Source organism: Lynx rufus, unplaced genomic scaffold (assembly GCF_022079265.1).
Source record: "Lynx rufus isolate CCGP_SWC_20201006 ecotype Redwood Valley unplaced genomic scaffold, mLynRuf1.p SCAF_7, whole genome shotgun sequence".
Taxonomy (NCBI): domain Eukaryota; kingdom Metazoa; phylum Chordata; class Mammalia; order Carnivora; family Felidae; genus Lynx; species Lynx rufus.
Genome location: NW_025814889.1, coordinates 141,921,296 through 141,944,134, shown reverse-complemented (window position 1 = coordinate 141,944,134; position 22,839 = coordinate 141,921,296). Strand labels below are relative to the sequence as shown.

Sequence of the window (22,839 nt, the reverse complement as noted above, 5' to 3'; positions counted from 1 at the left end):
GATTTCTCCCTAAAACGTGCTGACTGGGCTGGAGGAGCTATTTCCCTGACGGGAGCTGATCACAGCTGAAGGAGCTGCTCTCCCAAATCTTGCTGATCGGTGCTGGACAGAGACATCTGACCAGGGATGCTGAGCTGGCTGGATTCGAAGTTAATCACACAGGATGCTTGATTGAGACTAACACGGAACTTTCAGGACACAGTACAGACTACGCAGACTGGACCGAGGTACTGTTGGGAATTGGGTGATAACCCTGAGGCTATGTTCATTCAACTAGAAAAACTGTATCTTGAGCACCAACTATGTGATTGGCATTGTTCAGGATACTGACGTGTTCTGGCTTGTTACGGAGCTGTGTGGGGAGAGCGATGGTTGAAATGGAGCTCAAAGAGTTAGATTAGGTCAGGGTCAGCAGGTATTGGGGCAGGGGGAGGGCAGATCAGTGTTATGAGTACAGTTGACACAGACAGGTTGGAGGGGCAGTTTAGGGAGACATTGTGGAGAAGACTTGGCTAAAGAAGGAAGCTGGAGTTTCAACAAGAGTGCCATGAAAGTATCCTTTCCCCCCCTTGATGGAAATTATGTGCGCTGACATTTCTTTGTCTAAATTATTTCTGTGGGAAGGATGTGGCTCTTGAATGATTAATGCCTGGAAACCACAAGGCAGAAGGAGCTCTTGCAAGTTGGGAAGGGCAACATCATTCTTTGGGAAAGACCTATGGCCAAGGGCAGACTGTGCCTGCTTTTGTGCCTAATCACAATTTACATTTCGTCTCAATTATGGTATTTTTCTAAGAATGGTACTTAATAGTTTATGTCATCCTCCCTAATGAATGAGAACTACAGGAGAGCAGAGACACTATCTTATCTCTCTTTGAGCCTCCAAAGAGGTTCTTCTTTGAACCTCCAGTGCCTGGAACACGGCACATGCTCAGGAAATGTGTGAGTGAGCAAATGAATGAATGAGAGGGCTTATGGACTTCACCAGTCCATAAATGGGACATTAAGTCCTTGTCTCCATGCTGTCTTTTCAATTTTAGGAGCACTAAGAACATTCCTCATTTCTGAGGTTCAAGGAGTCTGGACATATTAACAACTCCATGACTTTCCCCCACAAAACTCCAGATCACTCCCTAGAATTCACAGAGTTTTTACCCCAACTTCCCAGACTTCCTTTCAATCCTGTCTTGTCATGAAACTAGACATCCACATAAATGGTCCATCCAACAACACCATGGTAAGACAGTTCCTTGACTTCTGATCAGTCAACAGTCTTCAACTCTTTCAACTCTAGCAACCTCTCCCATAAAGAGCCTCAGGATTTACTTCTGCCTGGAATTGCACCAACTTTGAATCCTTATATGTCTAAATTCTGTCTCAAATTATCACTCCTACAATCCTCTTCAAGCCTCTCCACTTACTTCCCTCCCTCTTATCAGATGATACACCTGCGGATTCCAGGAGTATAAAGGTCATGAAGTTGGGGCTCCCACTCCTAATTTTACCTGTGAAGTCTTCCATTTGCCCCCAGAGCACAAATGGAAGGTCACCAGCCTTAGAGTCTGAGAGATTGTGGTACTAATCTTTATCTTGCCATCAATTCTCTGAACATGGGAAAGTTACCCAATCCTACGGACCCCAGTTTCTTCATCTATACACTGATGCTATGAGGATCACGTGAGATAACACATGTAAAGCTCTAGGCATGGACCCAGATCCCAATCATGATCATTCAATATTCCTTCTCTCCCTGCTCCTCACCCTGGGACCTGTTTCCTCCCAAGCCCTCAGGACTCTGCTCTTTCCATCTCAGAGATACATTGATATGAAAAGGCAAAGTCTCCTGAAGGGGTTTATGCTCCTTACATCTCCTACATTTCTTCAAATCTACACGTCACCTCATGTGATCCTCATGGCATCCTTGTATGGATGAAATAACAGATCCAGAGAGAGAGCTGATCAATCGCTCCTTGAAGTTCTTTCTTCCCTCAGCCTGTGGGTCCCATGCACTATTGGTTTTCCTCTTGCCTTCCTAATCACCCATTGTCAGTGTCCTTCCAGACTCCTTTTCCTTCCCTTAAACAACTCCACCACTTTAATAATTCGGTTTGCTCTATGGTCCACTAATGGTATGGACAGTTACTACAAAACACAAAATTGACTGGACTTATGTGGGAAAATTGATATAGCAACACAGTTTCAGCAATCCTCAGCACAGATCAATTCTAAAAAATCAGAGGACGTTTCCTGACAATTTTCTCATAGATTAGAAAATAAGTAAGTGCAAACTAATCTGCTTTTATTCTGTTCATATACCATAGAAGTCCCACACACAAAAAAAGCAAAAATGCCAATGGCTGAAACTATGAACAGAAATCTATAAAAAGGATGAAAAGCTTAAGAGCCACACTTTATGGGGAATGCTGTCATAACCAATAACTTCACCACCTCCTGAATTTTTTTTAATGTTTATTTATTTTTGAGAGAGAGACAGAGTGTGAGTGGGGGAGGGGCAGAGAGAGAGGGAGACACAGAATCCAAAGCAGGCTGCAGGCTGCAGGCTCTGAGCTGTCAGCACAGAGCCCAGCGTGGGGCCCGAACCCACAGACCACGAGATCATGACCTGAGCCGAAGTCAGACGCTTAACCGACTGAGCCACCAGGCGCCCCACCACCTCCTGAATTTTGATTTTAGGCATCCAGTTCTCTGACCAACGCCTCCTACTTTTCTTGCTTTCTTACTATTATCACAATGACACCCACAATGCTTTGACCCAATAAGAAGCCTGTTCCAATTACTATTGCTGTGTAGAAAATTATCACTAAGTTGATTTTTTTAAAAGCATTTTATTCTGCTTACAGTTTTGCAGTCATAAATTTGGGATTTAAAAGTCCTTGTCTGGGGCTTTTGGTGTGGTGTGGTTACTGTCAGAGATCAGCTGGCCTGGATGTCCAAGATGGCTCACTCACAAGGCTGGCAGTTGATATTGACTATTGACTGAGAGCTCAGCTGGGGCTGTCAACCAGCACCTACACCTGGCCTCTCTGGCATGGTATAGTCTCAGGGTAACTGGACTTTTTACAAGATGGCTGGCTTCCTCCAGAGTGAGTATCCTAGGAGGGCCAGGCAGAAGCTGCATGGCCTTTTATGATATAGCTTTGAAAGTCATATGGCATCACTTCTGCTATATGACTTTCATACCTATGGTCAAAGTAGTCCCAAGACCCTCCAGATTCAAGAGAGAGATCATAGACCCACCTCTCAGTAGGCAGTAGGAGGAGTGTCAAGGAATTGGGGGCCATGTTCTAAAGCCACAGATCTCCAGTATGGTGACCCTCTCATTGTTCTCACTGCCATTCAAGCTCTTCTCTCTTGCATCATCAATGTCTCCTTCTCTTCTGGATCATTTCCATCAGCAAACAAGCAAAATCTAGGAATAAACAAGGAATCCAAAGTCATGGTGTTTACAGATATTGTTATGCCTTCAAGAAAAAGACAGTAAAAGAATATCCTTTATGGTTTAAGAAAGGAATCTCACAAACAGTTATGCCTTTCAGAAAACAGATTTCTACCAATAAGGAAAATGGTCATGACAATAAATCAGAGTTGAAGTTTTTTAAGGGATTGTTACTCTTAGGAAATAGCAACAATCTCTGAAATCTCAATGTCTTAAAACATTTCTTCATACAGAGTAGGACACCCAAAGACAGTTACATAAAAATTGAATACAGAAGAGGACTGTACGTTTTCACACGAGTCTTCACACTTGACCAGTATCATTGTCCCACATGGGACTATACTGGAGCCTTGACAACATGAATCTCAGAGACCTTCCCATTTGTTGTGATGAGTGCAAAGGGACTACCCCAGCAAAGCACTCCAGGAAATATCAGGCTGGGGAATATTTGGTGAGAATGGCTTCTCAAGTTTCCCCTGTCCTTCCCAAAGACACACTAGACAGTGGTCAGCCTGACCAGGGAGAGGTCCTGAAAGGTTGTGGGAGGCCCAGAGTGGAGATGTACAAGGCCTCTTCCATCCACAAACTTGTTATCCTAGAAATTCCAGCATAATTTCCTTATTTGGTTGACAAAAATTGCCTTTATCAATCTTGCAGCACAGACTACAGGTTAGATAACAAGGACCAGGCCACTGGCATGATGCCCCTTTTTCTCTTCCCTGCCTCCTCTTCCCACCCTGTCACCTTCATTTCCTGTACCTCCAAATAAGCTACTCACCCCTGAACCCTTGTCCCAGCCCCTATTTTTGAAAGAATCTGATCTAAGGCACCCTTTTACTTATGACACCCAGTTTACTCTTAACAAAGCCTAAAGTTAATGGATGTTTCTATCCTCTTCCTGAATAGCATAAAGATCCTAGAAGACTCTAACTGGATTCACTGCAGTCCCAATTAAATTTCATTGTACATTTTAATTTTCCTTTTAGAGACACACAAGGAATTGTTATTTTTGCTTTAAAAAGGTTTTTTTTTCTTTTTAGTGTTTTTACTTATTTTTGAGACAGAGAAAGACAGAGCATAAGCAGGGGAGGGGCAGATAGAGAGGGAGACACAGAATCCGAAGCAGGCTCCAGGCTCTGAACTGTCAGCACAGAGCCCAACGCGGGGCTGGAACTCACAGACCATGAGATCATGACCTGAGCCGAAGTCGGACGCTTAACGGACTGAGCCACCCAGGTACCCCTAAAAAGTTTTTTTTAATGTTTACTTATTTTTGAGAAAGACAGAGACAGAGACAGAGCACAAGCAGGGGAGAGGCAGAGAGAGAGGGAGACACAGGATCTGAAGCAGACTCCAGGCTCTGAGCTGTCAGCACAGAGCCTGATGTGGGTCTCAAACCCACAAGCTGTGAGGTCATGACCTGAGCCGAAGTCAGATGCTTAACTGACTGAGCCACCCACGTGCCCTGGAATTGTTATTTTTGCTTTAAAGAGTCAATGTTTACTTAGATTTACCCAAATGTTTACCTCTTTATGTATTCTTCCTTACTTGCACCTCAGACCTTCCTGTGATACCCTTTCCTTTTGCCTGACATACAATATTTAGCATTTTTTTTTTAATTGGGAGCTCTGTGCAGTAAACTCTCCATTTGTCTAGGAAATTCTTTATTTTGCCCTAACTCCCCAAAAATCATTTTACTGGATACAGAAATCTAGGTCAGGTAATTTGTTGCCACCAACATCTCAAAGGTATCATTTTGCTGTCTTCTGAATTGCCTTGTTGCTGCAAGAAGTCATTTCTCAGTCCCCCATTCTCTTGAAGACCATTTCTCTTTCCTCTCCAGCTTCATTTAGGACTTTCTCCTTTGTCTTTGGGTTTCTGAAGTTTCAATACAGTGGATCTAGGTGTCCATTTGTTTTTCTGTTTTTTTCGGCCTGAGGTTTACTAACCTTTTTTTTATGTTTATTTATTTTTGAGAGAGAGAGAGAGAGAAGCAGAGAGAGTTAGAGGGGGAGGGGCAGAGAGAGGGAGACAGAGAATCCTAAGCAGGCTCCAGGCTGTCAGCTCAGAGCCCAACATGGGGCTCGAACTCATGAACCGTGAGATCATGACCTGAGCCAAGATCAACAGTCGGACGCTTAACCAACTGAGCCACCCAGGCTCCCCCTAAGCCTCTTAACCATATGGATTTCTCCATATAGTTTCCTCAGTTTAGAAATTTCACAGCCAATGTGTCCTTGAATATCGCCTCCCCCATTTCCTCTTTCTCACCGGGGGCCCCACTCAGACCCCGTGGACCTTCTCATTCTGGCCTCTGTGGCTCTTAATGCCTGTACATCTTCCAGGCAATATCCAGGATAATTGATTCTCATTTATCTCTTAGTTCATGCATTCACTCTTCAGTTGTTTATTATTTGCTGTTATTCAAGCTGCGCACTGAGTTTTACATTTATTTGAAATTAAAATTCAAGTGAAACATAAACTAATTTAAAACTTTATTTTAGAACTTCCGTCTGGAACTTCTTTTCAGAAAGTTTGATTATTCTTCATAGTTTCTCAGTTTCCACACATATTTTCAGCCTTACCATTTATTACTTAAATGATATTGAACATAGGCCTTTTGTAACACATTTGATAATTCCATTACCTGAAGCGTACTGTCTGTGGTTACTGCTGGTTTGTTCTCATGATCCCTCAATATCATTCATCACCTTTTTTTTTTTTTTTAACTTAGGGATGCCCATTAGCCTTGGGATTGCATTCGTGGGAAACTCTGTGGCCTAGGAGGAGGTAGAAACCACCAGGGAGAGTTTGTATTTTGTCTACCAGGCACCTATAAGCATTAGCAACCTGAGGTCACTCTATATTCAATGTCCCATCGAAGGGTTCTTGGAGCACCCTGACCATATGAACTTGAACTGCCAACCTACATGAGGGCCAGCTTCCTCTTCTAAGTTTTCAGCATCTCTGTCTCTCTCTTGCACACACACACACACACACACACACACACACACACACACACTTCACCCCAAATTTGAAATAATTTTCTTTGCACTCCCCGAAGGACAGAGTATTTCTCTAATTCACCCTAATACTGAGGGTTTAACTCTTTGAAGTCCAAGGTTTGCAGAGGATTGGTTTCTTATTAAATTCTCCTCCTTAACAGACTCTGATTTGTCTCTGTCTTCTGCGTTTCAAAGGGTACATATTCATTTTCTAGGGCTGCCATTAAAAAGTACCACAAAGTTGGTGGCTTCAACAACAAAAATTTGTTCTCTCGTATTTCTGGAGGCTAGAAGCCCCAAGTCAACATGTCAGCAGGGCGAGACTCTCTCCAAAGGCTCTAGGAGACGGTTCTCCCTTGCCTCTTCCCAGCTTCTGGTGGTTTCCAGCTCCTTGGTTCATAAATGCATCCCGCCAATCTCTGCCTACATTGTCCCATGAGCTTCTCTCCTAGGTTTTTGTGTCTGTGTCCAAATATCCCTATTTTTAAAATTAGTCTCTATTAAAAAAAAAATTGTTGATTGAGGGGGGGACACAAGTGAGCATGGACAGAGAGACAGAGGGAGAGAAACGGGGCTCACCAGAAGTGCAGCCCGAACTCACCTGAAGCAGGGCATGAGCTCACAAACTGTGAGATCATGACCTGAGCCAAAGTCAGATACCTAATGACTTGAGCCACCCAGGTGCCCAAATTTCTCTCTTATTATAAGGATACCAGTAATCGGATTAGGACCCACCCTAATCCAGTGTGACTTTATTTTAACTAATTTTATCTACAAAGACACTATTTATAAATAAGGGCACTTTTTTTTTTTAGGTAGGCTCCACGCCCAAGGTGAGGCTTGAACTCATGACCTTAAGATCAAGAGTTGCACACTCCACTGACTGAGCCAACCAGGTATCCCAATACGGTCACATTCTGAGGTTCTGGGTGGGTATGCACTGTGGGGGAGGACACTATTTAACTATTTATTCATAGCATAGGCTATAAAACCCCAATCAAATTCTCTCTGTTCATCAAATGGCTCTGATCAAACACAATATGCTGTGCTCCACTGCCCCTCTGGCCTCCCTTCTTACTTCGTCCCTTATTTTCTTATTAGATCATCAATGACTTTTGAAAACACTTTTTAAGAAAACAGTTTGTCCTACATTCTTTTACTGAAGTATAGTTGACACATAATGTTACGTTAGTTTCAGGTGTACAACATAGAGATTGGACAAGTCTATGCATTATGCTGTGCTCACCATCTGTCATCACACAATGCTGTTACAAGACCACTGACTGTATTCCCTATGCTCTACCTTGTATTCCCTTACATTCCCATTTACCCCATAACTGGAAGCCTGTGTCTCTCACTCCCCTTCACCCATTCTGCCCACGCCCCACCCCATCAGTTTGTTCTCTGTATTTATGGGTCTGTTTCTGCTTTTTGTTTGTTTGTTTTTTAGATTCCACATATAAGTGAAATCATATGGTATGTGTCTTTCTCTGTTTGACTTACTTGACTTAGAGTAATACCCTCTAAAGTCCATCCATGTAGTCGCAAATGGCAAGATCTCATTCTTTTTCATTGCTGAGTAATAATCCATTATATGTGTATGTGTATGTGTGTGTATATATATTCTATATGTATGTGTGTATAAAATATATGTGTGTATATATCCATTCTTCTATCATTGGACATTGGCTGCTTCCATATCTTGGCTATTCTAGATAATGCTGCAATAAACATATGGGTGCATATATCTTTTTGAAATGGTGTTTGTTTTCTTTGGGTAAATACCCAGTATTAATTACTGGATCATACGGTATTTCTATTTTTAATTTTTTGAGGAACCTCCATACTGTTTTCACAGTGGCTGTACCAGTTTGCATTCTTACCAACAATGCATGAGGATTCCTTTTTCTCCACATCCTTGCCGACACTTGTTATTTTTTGGTTTATCCTTCATTTTATGGGGCACCTGGGTGGCTCAGTTGGTTAAGCATCTGACTCTTGATTTCAGGTCCAGTCACAATCTCATGGTTGTGAGATTGAGCCCTGCGTTGGGCTCCACACTGGGCATGGAGGCTGCTTCAGATTCTCTCTTTGTCTCCCTCTGCCCCTCTCCTGTTTTCGCATGCTCTCTCTTTCTCTCTATATCTAAAAAAAAAAAAAAAGTCCAAAACATTTTCATCAGGAAGTTCTATTTAGGAATCTAGCTTGCCATATTACATTTGCATTCATTTTATGAAAAGAAACTATAGGGGCGCCTGAGTGGCTCAGTTGGTTGAGCGTCTGACTTCGGCTCAGGTCATGATCTCACAGCTCGTGAGTTCAAGACCCACGTTGGGCTCTGTGCTGACAGCTCGGAGCCTGGAGCCTACTTCGGATTCTGTGCCTCCCTCTCTCTCTGCCCCAACCCACTCGCATTCTGTCTCTGTCTCTCTCAAAAATAAATAAACATTAAAAAAAATTGTTTTAAAGAAAAGAAACTACAACATGTAAGACTAGCTCAAGAAAATTAATGAATTATATGTCTATTTCACTTACAAGCATATATACAAAATTCCCAACAAAATACTAGATAATGAAGCTCAACAGTTTATATTTGTAAATGCATTCTGATCCCAGAAATCCAAGGATGGCTCAATATCTCACTTTCACTTCCAATGGTAACCCACCACATTCATGGACTAAGAGGAAATTTGCATAAGCATCTCAATAGATGTGAATTTTATAACATTCAACAATTATTTATGATTTTTAAAGAATTATTTATTATTTTTTAAATGGCTTCCAGCCATTATGGAATAACTGCTATCAGACTTTCCTTCCTTCCAAAGGGGGTGTGTAGGAAACCCCAGAAAACTGAACAAAATATAGGGAGCAACTATTTTCAGACATTGGACAAAGGACAGCACAGGACTGTGTTCCCTAAGGGAATCAATGACATAAAGCCTATGATTGCCCTCATTTTCCACATAGAGGAACTTCTGGACTGCAGGAACTTCCAGAAATCAGAGTGTGGCAGTCATGATGAGTTTAAAAGACAGAGTTAGAGCTTGCAGAGGCCAAGGTATTTGGAATTTTCAGAGAGAGAGAGAGAGAGAGGATCAACTCAGAGAAAGAGTTCCAGAAATCTTTGATAGGGTCCCTCCCCCAAGTTATTCTACACAAGCAGCCTGCTGTGTAGTATACAAGAGAATACTCTTCAGTGCCCTCTCCAGATGTGAACATGAAGCATAAAACAAGGAAGAACCCTAAAGGACAGAGCTGGGAGCTTTCAAAACAAGTAACTTTCTCTTCTTCCAGGGTAGAGGTCTTCATTATTCATGCTTAATAGGATTTGGAAATTGCCACGGACCATAGACTGATATATTTCCCATGTTGCCTTTTCTAAATAGAGGTTTTATCCTTTTATCCTATTCTTACTCTCTCATTGCATATTTGGGACACATAAAATATTTTTCAGTTTATAAATCACTAAATTTATAAACTACTGTACATTGATTATGTTGGGAGAACAAACAACATATCATTTCATTTTTAAATCACTGGACCACAAGAATCTACATCAGACCCTTTTGAACAAACTGTACATAACTCAGAGAACCTAAACCGTGAGCTGGATGCTGCAACTGTTGGAACTGTTACAAATGGTCTCCCTTAGGGATGAAGTGAGCTTGTTCCAGATACAGCAGAGTGCACAGATAACAAGAATGGCCAAAAGAGAGTACTGCAGCAGAAACTGCCAATTGTCCCCCAACCTCTCTTCTCCTGTTCCTCTATGATTTTAGAATCCCTGATTTCCAGTCAGCCATTTAGCCTTCCAAAATAAATACATATTTCAGTCCCCCTTGCACTAGTGGCACAGGGCAGCATCCAGGTATTTCCCTTAGGAGATCACTGGCATGAGGCATTTGTGCCCATCCCTATCCTTGCTGGCTAAAAATGGAAGCACTTGTTGGAGCAGTCATCTTGGATCATGAAGTAACCTTGGGAATGGAGGACATAAAGGCAGAAGAAAATAAAAGAAACCTAGATCTTTACAGACTTCATGGAATAGAGCCACCATTCAAGCCCAGGGACGGCTACCTCTAAACTCTTACATGAGATAAATAAAATTATCTTATGTAAACTGCATAAAATTGTACATGTTGTGTACTGTGTGATTCCAGGGACCCCACTAAGTGTATTCTGTGTGTTCAACCACACACAGCAACACTAAAATTTCCCTTTTACTTAAGACACTGTTATCCTGGGTCTTTGTGATTCATGGCCAAACAGTATTTTAATTGCTACAGAGCATAAAGTGGGATAATCAATTTGGGGAGAAGTTTAGCAATACTTAGTAAAACTGAAAATACACATATCCTATGGTCCCTATGATATACTATTACAGTGCTTCTCAAAATACGGTCCGTGGACCCTGGAGTTTCTAAAGGTCAACAAGGCCCAAATTATCTTTATAACACTAAGACGTGACGTGTCTTTCCACTGTGCTGGCATTCGCATTTATTGTGCAAAAGCAATGGTTAGGTAGCATAAATCAAAGCTGGGGTACCAAACTGTAACAGTAATCATTGAATTCTTCACTATGGTCAGAGGTCGAAGGGAGGAAAAAGCAGTTTCACTTAGGAATTTTGTTGATTAATGGGGCACCTGGGTGGCTCAGTTGGTTAAGCGTCTGACTCTTGGTTTTGGCTTGGGTCATGATCTCATGGTTCCTGAGTTCGAGCCCCACAGTGTGGAGCCTGCTTGGGATTTTCTGTCTCCCTCTCTCTCTCTGCTCCTCCCCCACTCACTCTCTCTCTCTCAAAATTAATAAACTTCAAAAAAAATAATTTTGTTGATTAAGCAATAAAAAATTTTAATTTTATTGTCTTGACACTTACCAATTCTTAATATTCAGGGTGATGGCATAAAGGACTACGTACTAAAGTACAATCGTGTCATAGCTACTTTACATCATTGTTTATCTGGGCTGCTGAACGCATCACGTTTTTCATGAAACACCATTTTTACTTAAAAGAAAATGGACAAATGGGGCACCTGGATGGCCCAGTTGGTTAAGCATCTGACGCTTGATCTCACTCAGCTCAGGTCATGATCTCATGGTTGTGAGTTCGAGCCCCACATCGTGTCGAGCCCCTAAACTGTGTTTATTCTCACTTGGGTATCTGGAAGACACTTTCTCAAAAATGAATAATGTAGCATGTCACTTCAAGGAAAAGAACTGATAGTATTTGATAAAATTTGAGTTTTTATGGGGCACCTGGCTGGTTCGGTACATTAAGTATCTGATCTCAATTTTGGCTCAGGTCATGATCTCACGGTTTGTGACATACAGCGACACATTAGCATCTGCACTGACAGTGCAGAACCTGCTTGGGATTCTCTCTCTCTCTCTCTCTCTCTCTCTTTCTCTCTGCCCCATCCCTGCTCACACATGTTCTCTCTCTCTCTCAAAATAAATAAATAAACTTAAAAAAATTTTTGAGCTTTTAAGCAAAAATTAGAATTTTGGAAAACCTGTGTCTATCACCATGAGCTTAAAGTTTCCCAATGCTTAAATATTTTTTGATAATATATAATAAAATGTGTCCAAATTTGGAAGATCTATGTAACTTAGTGAGCCAATATTTTCCAAATAACCGATGGATGAATGATGTTTCAAAATTATACATAAGTAAAAGATCCATTCAGCGTGAACATAACATACTTCAAGTATACAGGCAAAAAAAAAAATGAAACCATGTTCAAGGGAGAAAACTATTGCCCTTTTCAACTGTAATATCCAATACTGGAGCAGTATGAAGCAAAGAGCTGGGAGCTCTGAGGGAAAGTACTGTGGGGGGCTGAGAAAACCATGTCCGAATGGACATCCACATCCTAACCCAGAACCTGTCAATGTGGCCTTATTTGGAAAAAGGATCTTCACAGAAGTGATCAAATTAAAGATTTTGAGATGAGGAGATGATCCTGAATTACCCGGTTGGCCCTAATGTGATCATAAGTTTCCTTATAAGAAAAACAGAAGGAGATCACATAGTCAGACGAGGAGGAAGCGATGTTGACCCTGGAGGCAGAGCCTGGAGTGGGGCAGCCACATGCTGAGGAACATCTGTGGCCACCAGAGGCCACCAGAGGCCAGAAGAGGCAAGGAATGGACTCTCCCTCAGAGCAGCCCTGCTGCCACCTTGATCTCAGCCCAGTGACCCTGATTTCAAACTTCTGGCCTCCAGGACTGTGAGAGAGTACATTTCTGTTGTTTTAAATCACCAAGGTTGTGGTAATTTGTTACAGTGGCAATAGGAAACTAACGGTGACCCGAGAATATTAAGCCGAGGCCAGCTGCTATTGAAGCACAAGCATACAGATGCCAATTGAGTCATGGGCACAAATGAGACCAGTTAGGGTTCACAGACCCAACAGACCCGACACATATCAAATATTTTACAGCCCTTCACCATCTTGAAAAGAAATTCATGACATAATCTAACATATTTTCAAATCAACATAATGGATTAATGAAGAGAAACAGAGACGGGAGACTGGCGGCCATTAGATACATAACAAGTCTGTTCCAGCACATTCTCACCTTCTCACAGTGCAGGCTGCCAATGAGTCCAGGCTCCATTCAGCCAACTAAGCACAGCTACAACTTATCCCAGGGCTTTAGCCCAAACACTGAATCCAGAATCTGTTTGGAGTAAGTACAGCCATGTCGATAAATTTGAACTAATCTACAATTCGTTCTTGGCTTTGTATCCTTGTAATCCATTCCCACACATATTCTCCAGTATTTTTTTGTGGATATAAATTGGCAAAAATCTCTGTTCTTTTATTGTGTGTCTTTGTTTGGGTTCTTCTGAAAGCAGAGCCTAAGGCGGAGACTTGGGTATAAGTGGTTTGCTCAGGAAGTGATGCCATGAAATGAAAGTGAGGGAGGGGGTGAGTGAGACAGGAAAGGAGGAATCAAAACATAGTGTTCCTAAGGTCACTGCTCTGGCTAACAACCTTGACTTCACCAGGACCTCCTGAGAAGTGTCCAGAATGTCTCCTAGGATTCTCCAATTATTCACCCACTGCCTTCTGTCCCCAGCCCCTGGGGTTACCTCTAGAGACTGGGCTGTGCTGCTAAGCAGGTCAGGTGGGCTCCTGTGGTGTCAGAGAAGGGCTCGGGCAGAAAGTGTAGATATACAGCAGGTGCCAGGGAGGCATCTCTGTAAACCCACTGTAATTAAAGGTGTGCTGAGGGCATTAGTCAAGACACCAGCCCTTACAGCCCTCAGATCTACCCACGCGCCACATTAAGTCCAATCTGTCATGATTCTTTGAGGTGAAGGCTGGTCACAACCTCTACAAAAGCCTTAACAGAACAAAAATAGTCCATACTATTGCAGCTGCTCCTAAGGCTATAACTCATACTCATTATTATCTCCCTTCTCTGCCTATTCTAGACTTCCCTCACCCTCAGCCAGCATTTGATGAAGTTACGCAGTCGTTCATTCCTGGGTGTTCTGAGCCCTTGGTTCCCTTGCCCTTGGCAGGCTGAGGCTGCTGAAAATGTCTTTTCACTGTTATCACTTGGCATGGAAGCAACCAGACTCCAAAGTAAATCCTCAAAGTACCAGACAAACTCTTGAAGGCCCCCTAAGTAGCAGTAACCCTATCTCCTCATAATCATCAGGATCAATTATCCACTCCTTTGCCTGCTGGTTCACAAGCATAAGGAGCTCAAAATGACCCTATAGGATTTTCAGACTGAGGCTCTGTATGGGTGTCCTTCCCTGGAACCAGTGGAGTCCCCTCATGGAAATAAATGTTCTCTACCTGGGAACAGCAGAGTTTAATTTTGCAGAGACAGAATGTGCAAATTCTACAAACTGAGCTTTGGATGATGAAAGGATCATCTTTGGATGATGAAAGGATCCCGATGCTCTGGACCACTGAGCATGGTGATGAAAGATATCCCAACCCATGGGTTCTTAGACCTGTGTCTTTGTTCCTGGATCCCTATATTGCATCTACTGGGGGATAGCACCATATACCGGGCTGTGATTCAGTGTATGTATCTGAACTCCTTAAGGTACTGTCCAGAGCTAGGACCTTTGCTAGAAAGATGTCATTCTATCTCTCTATTAGATGGGCTGCTTGTGGACAATGCAGGATATTAGAGAAACAGTGGCTCCCATGGCCATTCATACATCATTGTATCTCTTTCACTGCGAAATGAGTTTCTTGGCCCAAGATAATGTTATACATGATCCTATGTTAGTAAATCCAGTATTCTCTAAGCTCCTGGATAAGGACGTTACTCTGAGATACTGTGGATGTGTGGATGTGTTGGGTGTGTGGGTGTGCGGATATGTGGATACATGGCTGTGTGGCTATGTGGCTACATGGATATGTGGATATGTGGATATAGGGAAGCAAACCCACAGCCAGAGCAGGTGTCAGTTCCAATAAGGATGAATCAATGCCGTCTCCTGGGTGGCAAGGATCTGCCAAAACCAACTTGTCACTGAGTCATCTAGGGATGGTGCCATATTGGGGCTCAGCACTGATACTGGCTGCTAAGAGGTCAGAAATTCAGTGACCATTAGTAATAATAATTCAGTAATAATTAAATAAGCCTCGATAAGAGAGAGCCCATGTTAGTGGACATAACTTGCACTCCTGCCAACATAGCAACTCCATTCACAGGCCCACCATTTAAGCACAAGGGTAGCCAAGAACACAGGCTGGATGACATCTATCCATCCACTTTGTCATTCGGTGACCCCTCCGCAGTGAGTATTAATATGAAGCACAAAGATGCACACATTTGTGACAACTTCATAGGCTCGTCTTCTTTTCCAGAATTCCTTGTCTCCAACATTCCCCTCTTGCTCTTTCCAACCAGCAAGACATCTGTCACCACTCAGAACTTCATGTGCATTCTTTCTTTAGGCCACTACTCTGTCCACCCCACTCCCTCCCTACAAAGTATTTATCCAAGTGTACTGCTCGAAGCTCTGCCCTCTAGAGGATTTCCCCCCATTACTTTCCTTTAGAGCCACTTTGAATGGGGCTGTAGTGCAGCAGTGATTCAGATCTGAATTTTTCTTCCTGTCTTCTAAGATAGAGGCATCAGTGCCACAGAGACATGGGGGCCACAGCCATCTCTTCCTATAAATGACTGGTGCTCTCTGAACAAGCTTGGATCCAATTCTTTTTGTGCAATGAATTGCTGCTGAACCTACCCAACCCATTGGCTTCATGGATCTGTCAAGATCTAGCTCAGGACAGGCAGTTTTGGTCACATGGTCATTTGGTGCCCCATAATCAGGCGCTAAGTCTCTACTTGGGTCCAGCAGTGTGCCAGAAGCTTCTTTCAAGTGGTGAGTAGTTCTCTACTGCAGCAGGCACGGCTTTGCTTCAAAACCCTGCGTATGCACGACAAATCTGTGGGAGCGTGCCAAAGGTGTCATATAGGGTCGCTACTTACCACAAATAAGCCCAACACTAACTCACCGGTTCTGCTAAGTGGCAGGGGAACCCATCCTCCAATCTGGATCAGCAGAGCCCTCCTTTGTTCTGGACTCCACTCTAAACTGACAGCTTTTCAAGTCACCCAACAAATGGGTCAGAATAGTATTCCCAAGCGTGGTACACGCCAACTCCAAAACCCAGAGGTGTGCCAAGTACTATGTGTCCTTCTTTGTGACAGGGTTGCAAGATACAACTTCTCCTCATCTTAGAGGTGATACCCTGGCTCGCCCTACAACAGTGCACCCTGAAAACTTCACTGATGACAGGCTCCACAACTTCTTTTAAGTTTCTATTTATTTATTTACTTCAGAGACACAGAGAGTGAGTGGGGGGAGGGGCGGAGAGAGGGGGAAAGAGAATCCCAAGCAGGCTCTGTGCTGTCAGCACAGGAGACCGAGGCGGGGCTCGAACTCACAAATCTGTCAGATCATGACCTGAGTCGAAACCTAGAGTCAGATGCTTAACAAACTGAGCCACCCAGGCGCCCCAGCCTCACAACTTCTGAGGGTTTCTCTCTCATCCTCTGCCATGCATTGTTTTATCAAGGACAGAATACTGGGCACTTCCTTCTTCACCATGTCCACTTAGCACGATGTCATCAGTGTTAGGTGGAATGTCTGGATGATCGAGAGCTCAATGGATTAATTGTGACGGAGAGCAGGAAAGTTAAAACCAGCTTGAAGTAAGACAATGAATATGTTCAGCTGTTCCTCCTATAAAAACGTGAGACGCTTTTGGGAATTTACTGGAAATTGAAAAGAATGTTCACCAAATTGAGAACTGCATTACTAAGTGCCAGTGGTGCATGAATTGGTTCCAGTAAAAATATCTCACCTGACACAGCTGCTGTGATTGGGGATACTACTTGGCTAAGTTTGTGGTGTGGCTCACCACCATTTACTCGAATCCACCTGGATTCTGCAGGGGCCATTCAGGTGAACTTAAGATGTAACGGGCATCACCACTTTATGTCTCTGAGAGTGACAAATCTCTGCAGTCCCACCAGGAATGCAGCACGTTTCTGCTTTAGTATTGTGGTAGGGTCCCCTCCCTAAGGAAAGAAAAAAAACCTCAAGGCAACCTGGCTATACGCATACGTGACAACATCCGTTGTGATCTTGTAACATGAGACCACTTAATCAGACTACATGTTTGTGTGTTACCATATATGGGACACAAAGAGGTAAAAAATATATATATATTTTAAAAACTACACCACGAGGCATTCAGGGCTCAGTTCTTCGGGTACGAACCCAACTGAGCGGTGCCGGCAGGAATAAAGTTGCTTCCTGGAAAGAAAAGCCTCGGTGTCACGACTCTTCGTGCAAGAATCTTGCTACAGTGTTCTAGAGGACGTGAGAGTCAGTGTGGGGGTAGTTTCAGGGGCTTCACTTTGCTCATCCTCCCACGATTCTGATTCCACAGGTCAGGGATCAATGTATAGGCTCTGCCCACTGCTAGGTATAATTATCCCAAGATGTACTGGGACCAAAAAAGTAACCACAGGACTTGGGTCAGGATTCCATTTATTATGTGGCTTCCATAGTCCCTACTCTAACCAGTGTTTCATGATGCTTCAGGTACCTTGGCACAAGTGTCTCAGATCCTGTATCTAACAGCTCTTGAAAGGGCTGGATAGTCCCTTTCCCAAAGCAAATTATTTGTTAAGTGGCTCTAGGTTCCTCTGGGGAAGGATTAGAGGACTTTTTTTTTTTTTTTCATATGCTTTCAGTGGCATCACAGGATCCTTCCTTGAAGGACCAAGCCTCCCTTTCAACCAGTGGACTCCAGGTCTCAGAACTGGCTCAGATTTAAACGGAGGGAGGGATCCTGATTTCCACAGCAGCAACTGACATCTGCCTTCTGGTCACAAATTCTTTGTTTCTTTCTGGTTATTCAAATCAATTAACACTCTAGTCAGCTGCCTGTCTATTTTATCCCAAAGAACACTATGGTCCAACATGCATGGCCACAGATCCCTAGGTCAAGTCATTCTGGTTGCCACTCCAGTCTGCAGCAGAAGCAGAAATGCAGGAGGTTGTGTATTTTAGGTGGGACCCCACCAAGGTGGGGTGAGTCTGATCGGTCCTCAAACTGCCAAGGTGGGCCAAGGAGACGTTATACAGCACCAGGTGTTTGCTCCAAGGTGTGCCTTCTCCTGGATTTGATGTTCTAACTGGCCTAGGTCTGGAGGCAAGGGTAGTGGAGTCGGGCATGAAGACATTGGTTTCAAGCACGACAACAAGAGCTTCCTCTCAGAGGTGCGCTTCAACTTACAAGACAGCCTTAGCGGTGATTAGGGATGGAAGGCACCTGGAGTCATCAGAATTGTCCCAAGGGTCCCAAACTCTCTTTCACTCAACAAATGTTTATTCGGCACCTACCACGTGCCCCACACTCTCTACTCCATGGAGGGGAGTCACACACACCGTCTCCTCCTCCAGGTGGGACCCACACTCAGGATCGGGCGCTCAATGGCTGTCCTGCTTGCTCGACTTCCCCGGGGGAGGGGTTGGGGCGCAAACCTATCCAGCGAGTGGCCGCCGCCGCCTGCGCTGCCCCGTCCGCTCCCCGAGGCTGGCGAAGGCACATCTCCGTTCACCGGCACCTCCCTGGGTACACCTGCCCTTTAGCACCCGGCCCACCCCACTCCCGCCAGCGGAATAGCTCGCTCGCTGCCTGAGGACACACCGCCCCGCCCACGTGACCCACCTTCGCGACGCGCCACAGGGCAGCGCGACCAACTGCTCAAGACACTTCTGGTCGGCCCACGTCGTTTCCTCGGCTCCGGCCGCAGGCCAAACAGCTGCCTGTCTTTTCAGCGGCCCCGCCCAGCGAGAGAGGTCATTGGTCTTCGCCCGGAGCAGGGGCGGGACGCTCCCTGAGCACGCAGGGTTTGGCTTTCGGAATAGGTACGCGACCAGGGTCACGGAGAGAGCCGAGCGCCGCCGCAGAGAGCCGAAAAGAGCCGGAGAGACCCGAGTATGACCGGAGAAGAGCAGGCTAGCCGGAAGCAGACCCGAGCGCAGCCGGAAGGAGCCGAGTCTGCCCGAAGGGGGCTGAGCGCGACTGGACTTTGGGCTTGGCCCAGGCGCGCCATGGCTGCCGAGGGGACAGCTGTGGTCGGAGGCGGGGCTGTTGGCGGCAGCCTGGCCAAGGACGGCTTGCTGCAGTCTCAGTGCCTGGACGCGGCCCCGAACCGGCGGCGCAGCTCGTCGCTATCGCGTGACGCCGAGCGCCGAGCCTACCAGTGCTGCCGGGAGTACTTGGGCGGGGCCTGGCGCCGAGTGCGGCCCGAAGAGCTGAGGGTTGACCCTGTGAGGTGGGAGGTCAGGGGTCGAGCTCGGGCCCTCAGGGCACCGCGTTTCGGCAGCCTCGCGCGCGCGGGGGCGGGGACGGGGGCGGGGCCGGCCTGGCCGGGGGCGGACGCGGGGGAAGCCCGGCGGGAGGGGGTCCGGGACGGGGGCGGCCGACCGCGAGCTCAGCGCACCCCGGTGTGGGTCTGCAGCGGAGGCCTCAGTAACCTGCTCTTCCGCTGCTCGCTGCCGGACCACCTGCCCAGCGTCGGCAAGGAGCCCCGCGAGGTGCTGCTGCGACTGTACGGGGCCATCCTGCAGGTGAGGAGGGAGTGTGGGCCGCAGCGGCCAGTGGCATTAGGACCTCCCAGCAAGCGTGGCGGGGGGGCTAAGCAGCTTGTAAATTACCGTAGCCACGCCGGGCTCTGGAGCCTGCGGGCTGTAGAGCGGGAAGTGAAGCGGTGATGGGAGGGGAAAGCAGGCCCTCCGGTGTTAGCACCGCTCTGCCCGCTTTGTTGTCCGTCTTCCTTCAGGGCGTGGATTCCTTGGTCCTTGAAAGTGTGATGTTCGCCATCCTGGCGGAGCGGTCGCTGGGGCCCCAGCTCTATGGAGTCTTTCCAGAGGGCCGGCTGGAACAGTACATCCCAGTATGAGCCCAGCCCGGCCCTGACCTCCCTGAGGCACCTCCTTCCCCCCAGCCCCTGTTCCCCTTTCCAGTGCGTGCCTTCACACCCCTTACCCCAGGTAGGGCATTTTCCCCAAGACCCTGACTTCCCCCCCCCCCATTCCCCTACCCCTTCCCCCTCCTGCCCCAGCCCCCTCACCACCCTGATAGGTTCCTGGGTGCAGAGCCGGCCACTGAAAACGTGTGAGCTTCGAGAGCCGGTGTTGTCAGCAGAAATCGCCACGAAGATGGCCCGGTTCCATGGCATGGAGATGCCGTTCACTAAGGAGCCCCACTGGCTGTTTGGGACCATGGAACGGTGAGTCAGGAGCCTCCTCGGGGCTCCTGCACACCTGGTCTGAACCCTACTGCTGGCAGGTACTACCCTGGGCTGCAACTGAATGTATCCATGACTGTCCAGTCCTCCAGCTGAGCGGATTACGCATCCCAGTGTCGTCTAGTATGGTCTCTCCCAGAACAGGCTTCCAAATAATGCAGACAAGTCAGAAAAATCCATCAGACAAGTCATACAGTGACAGGAAAAAGGTAGATAGGAGGGAAGTAGGGAGGGATCACAGCGAGCATATCTTATTCTTTGGGCTTCAGGTACCTAAAGCAGATCCAGGACCTGCCCCACACTGGCCTCCCACAGATGAACCTGCTGGAGATGTACAGCCTGAAGGATGAGATGGGTAACCTCAGGTGAGGGAAGGCAGGGCAGGAGAACAGAATAGCACAGGAGGCAGTTCCAGGTACCGAATGGGGTCCTTCCCAGGATTTACTGAGGGCTGGGTCAGGGCCTGGCCCACGAGGGTGACTCACCCTCCTCTGGCCACTCCTACTCAGGACCCATGCCCCTGTTTCCCTGCAGGAAATTGCTAGACTCTACCCCATCACCAGTGGTCTTCTGTCACAATGACATCCAGGAAGGTAGGAGAAAGCATCTGAGTCTCCTAACCTAAGGTGAGGGGGGCCAGAGGACCCTGGAGTGACCAGAACTGCACCCCTTCTCCCAGGGAACATCTTGTTGCTCTCAGAGCCAGAAAACACCGACAGACTGATGCTGGTCGACTTTGAGTACAGTAGTTACAACTACAGGTGAGGGTTGAGAGAATGGTCTCCATGGGTCTGCTTCCAAGCACTGTAGAAAACAGACTAGGCCTTCCTCTCTGCATCCCAGCCACCCAGGGTATTTGGGGACTGAGTGTCTACCTTATTCCCCCAGGGGCTTTGACATTGGGAACCATTTTTGTGAGTGGGTTTATGATTATACTCACGACGAGTGGCCTTTCTACAAAGCACAGCCTGCAGACTACCCCACCCGGGGGCAGCAGGTATGTGGACCAGAGGCTGGGGAGCGGGACCTGGCCTATGAGGGACGAGGAAGGGGATGTCTGAAAAGAATATCAAGAAAGGATGTTCGCTGGGAAATGCTCCAGTCTCATTTCCTGACTCTTGTCTGTTGATCTCAGCTCCATTTTATTCGCCATTACCTAGCAGAGGTCAAGAAAGGTGAGACCATCTCCCAAGAGGAGCAGAGGAAACTGGAAGAAGATTTGCTGGTAGAGGCTAATCGGTGAGGAAGGATGGGTGGGGGCAGGGGTAGAGCAGGGTGCAGAGGAAAGGGGGCTGAGGAAGGAGGCAGGCAGGCCGACTCACAGGATTGCAGGTAAGGTGCCAGTGCCTGGTGGGGGCAGGGAGTGCAGATGAGGCTGATGGAGAGTGGTGACAGTCAGGACAGGGCTGGGGTTAGGGCAGTGGGGGAGAAGTTGGAGCTCTGGGGCCTGACCAACCTCGGGGATAGGATCCAGGTAATACCAAGTATGCTCTGAACCCCTCTGTTTCTCCTGCCCCCCTTAGGTATGCTCTGGCATCCCATTTCTTTTGGGGTCTCTGGTCTATCCTCCAGGCATCTATGTCCACCATAGAATTTGGTTACCTGGTGAGTAACCCAGGTGGGCAGGTTAGGTGTGACGGGAGGTGGGGTGCATCAGGGGCCATGTGCTCTCCAGGAAGTCTGTGGGCAGACTTGGTGGGGGCCGGGTGTGCCTGACCCACCCTTCTCACAAGTCTGTGGGGTGGGTTCTCCCCCAGGAGTACGCCCAGTCTCGGTTCCAGTTCTACTTCCAGCAGAAGGGACAGCTGAGCAGCTTCCAGCCCTCATCCTGACTCTCCACAGCCCCCAACCGCCAGATTTCTCCTGGAGTCTCCAGGGCAGGACCTTGGAGGGAGGGGCAAAGGGTGGGGAGGGGCTCTGGGAACTGGGCTGAGCCCTGGAGTGAGATTGGGGTTGAGGAGGCTGACCTCTCCCCACAGCCGGAAGATGGTGGGAGGGAACCCCTGGGCTGTGCACCTTAAGACAATAAACAAGCTTCTTCCTTCACACCCTGTCCTAGCTCTGCAGCACAAAGTACCAACCAAGGAATGCACACAGGGTGACAAAGTGACCGTGGCTCTGAACCTCACTTTCCCTTTCTGAAAAGCATGGCTGTTTGGTGCTCTGGGCTTGAGAGTCCTTAAGGGTCCACTCTGCCAAATGGAGCCCCTGGCCCTCTCTCTCCCTGGCTCCAGCTTAGAAGTGATGCACACTAGAGAGACTGGGGTGGGGGACTGGGGAGTAACGGGGGTACAAAGAGGGCCCTGGGGTGGGGCTGCCCAACCCTGAGCACTGGAGAGCAGGGGACAGGCAGCACAGCTGACACATGGATGACCTTTTCCCTACATTCAGCTATTTTTAGCTCTAATGCTACCATCCTCACGTGAGACCCTTTAGGCCCCCCCAGGTTCCCAGACCTCTGAGCAATCTCAGCTTGCAGAAACCGGGACCGCCCCCACTCCTGATTCCCACCACAGAGGGAAGGGGATTCTGGTTGCCGCCCCACATCTGTTTTCTCA

General features: G+C 46.7%; 1 protein-coding gene across 1 annotated transcript; it reads left to right on the top strand.

Annotated features, from left to right (window-relative positions):
• The first annotated feature begins 18,925 nt into the window (after window positions 1-18,925).
• On the top strand, window positions 18,926-22,327 carry CHKB (choline kinase beta). Its single transcript, XM_047066785.1, has 11 exons — window positions 18,926-19,306; window positions 19,493-19,601; window positions 19,814-19,927; window positions 20,130-20,263; window positions 20,551-20,646; window positions 20,816-20,874; window positions 20,961-21,042; window positions 21,170-21,278; window positions 21,417-21,520; window positions 21,805-21,886; window positions 22,039-22,327. The coding sequence occupies exons 1-11, from the start codon at window positions 18,969-18,971 to the stop codon at window positions 22,111-22,113; spliced, it is 1,302 nt and encodes a 433-aa protein (XP_046922741.1). The 5' UTR covers window positions 18,926-18,968; the 3' UTR covers window positions 22,114-22,327.
• Window positions 22,328-22,839: the final 512 nt, after the last annotated feature.

Coding starts and splice junctions, on each gene's coding strand:
- CHKB (XM_047066785.1), top strand. CDS start 18,969: ATGACCGGAGAAGAGCAGGCTAGCCGGAAGCAGACCCGAGCGCAGCCG. Junction 19,307..19,492: donor CTGAGGGTTGACCCTGTGAG/GTGGGAGGTCAG, acceptor GTGGGTCTGCAG/CGGAGGCCTCAGTAACCTGC. Junction 20,647..20,815: donor GATGAGATGGGTAACCTCAG/GTGAGGGAAGGC, acceptor GTTTCCCTGCAG/GAAATTGCTAGACTCTACCC.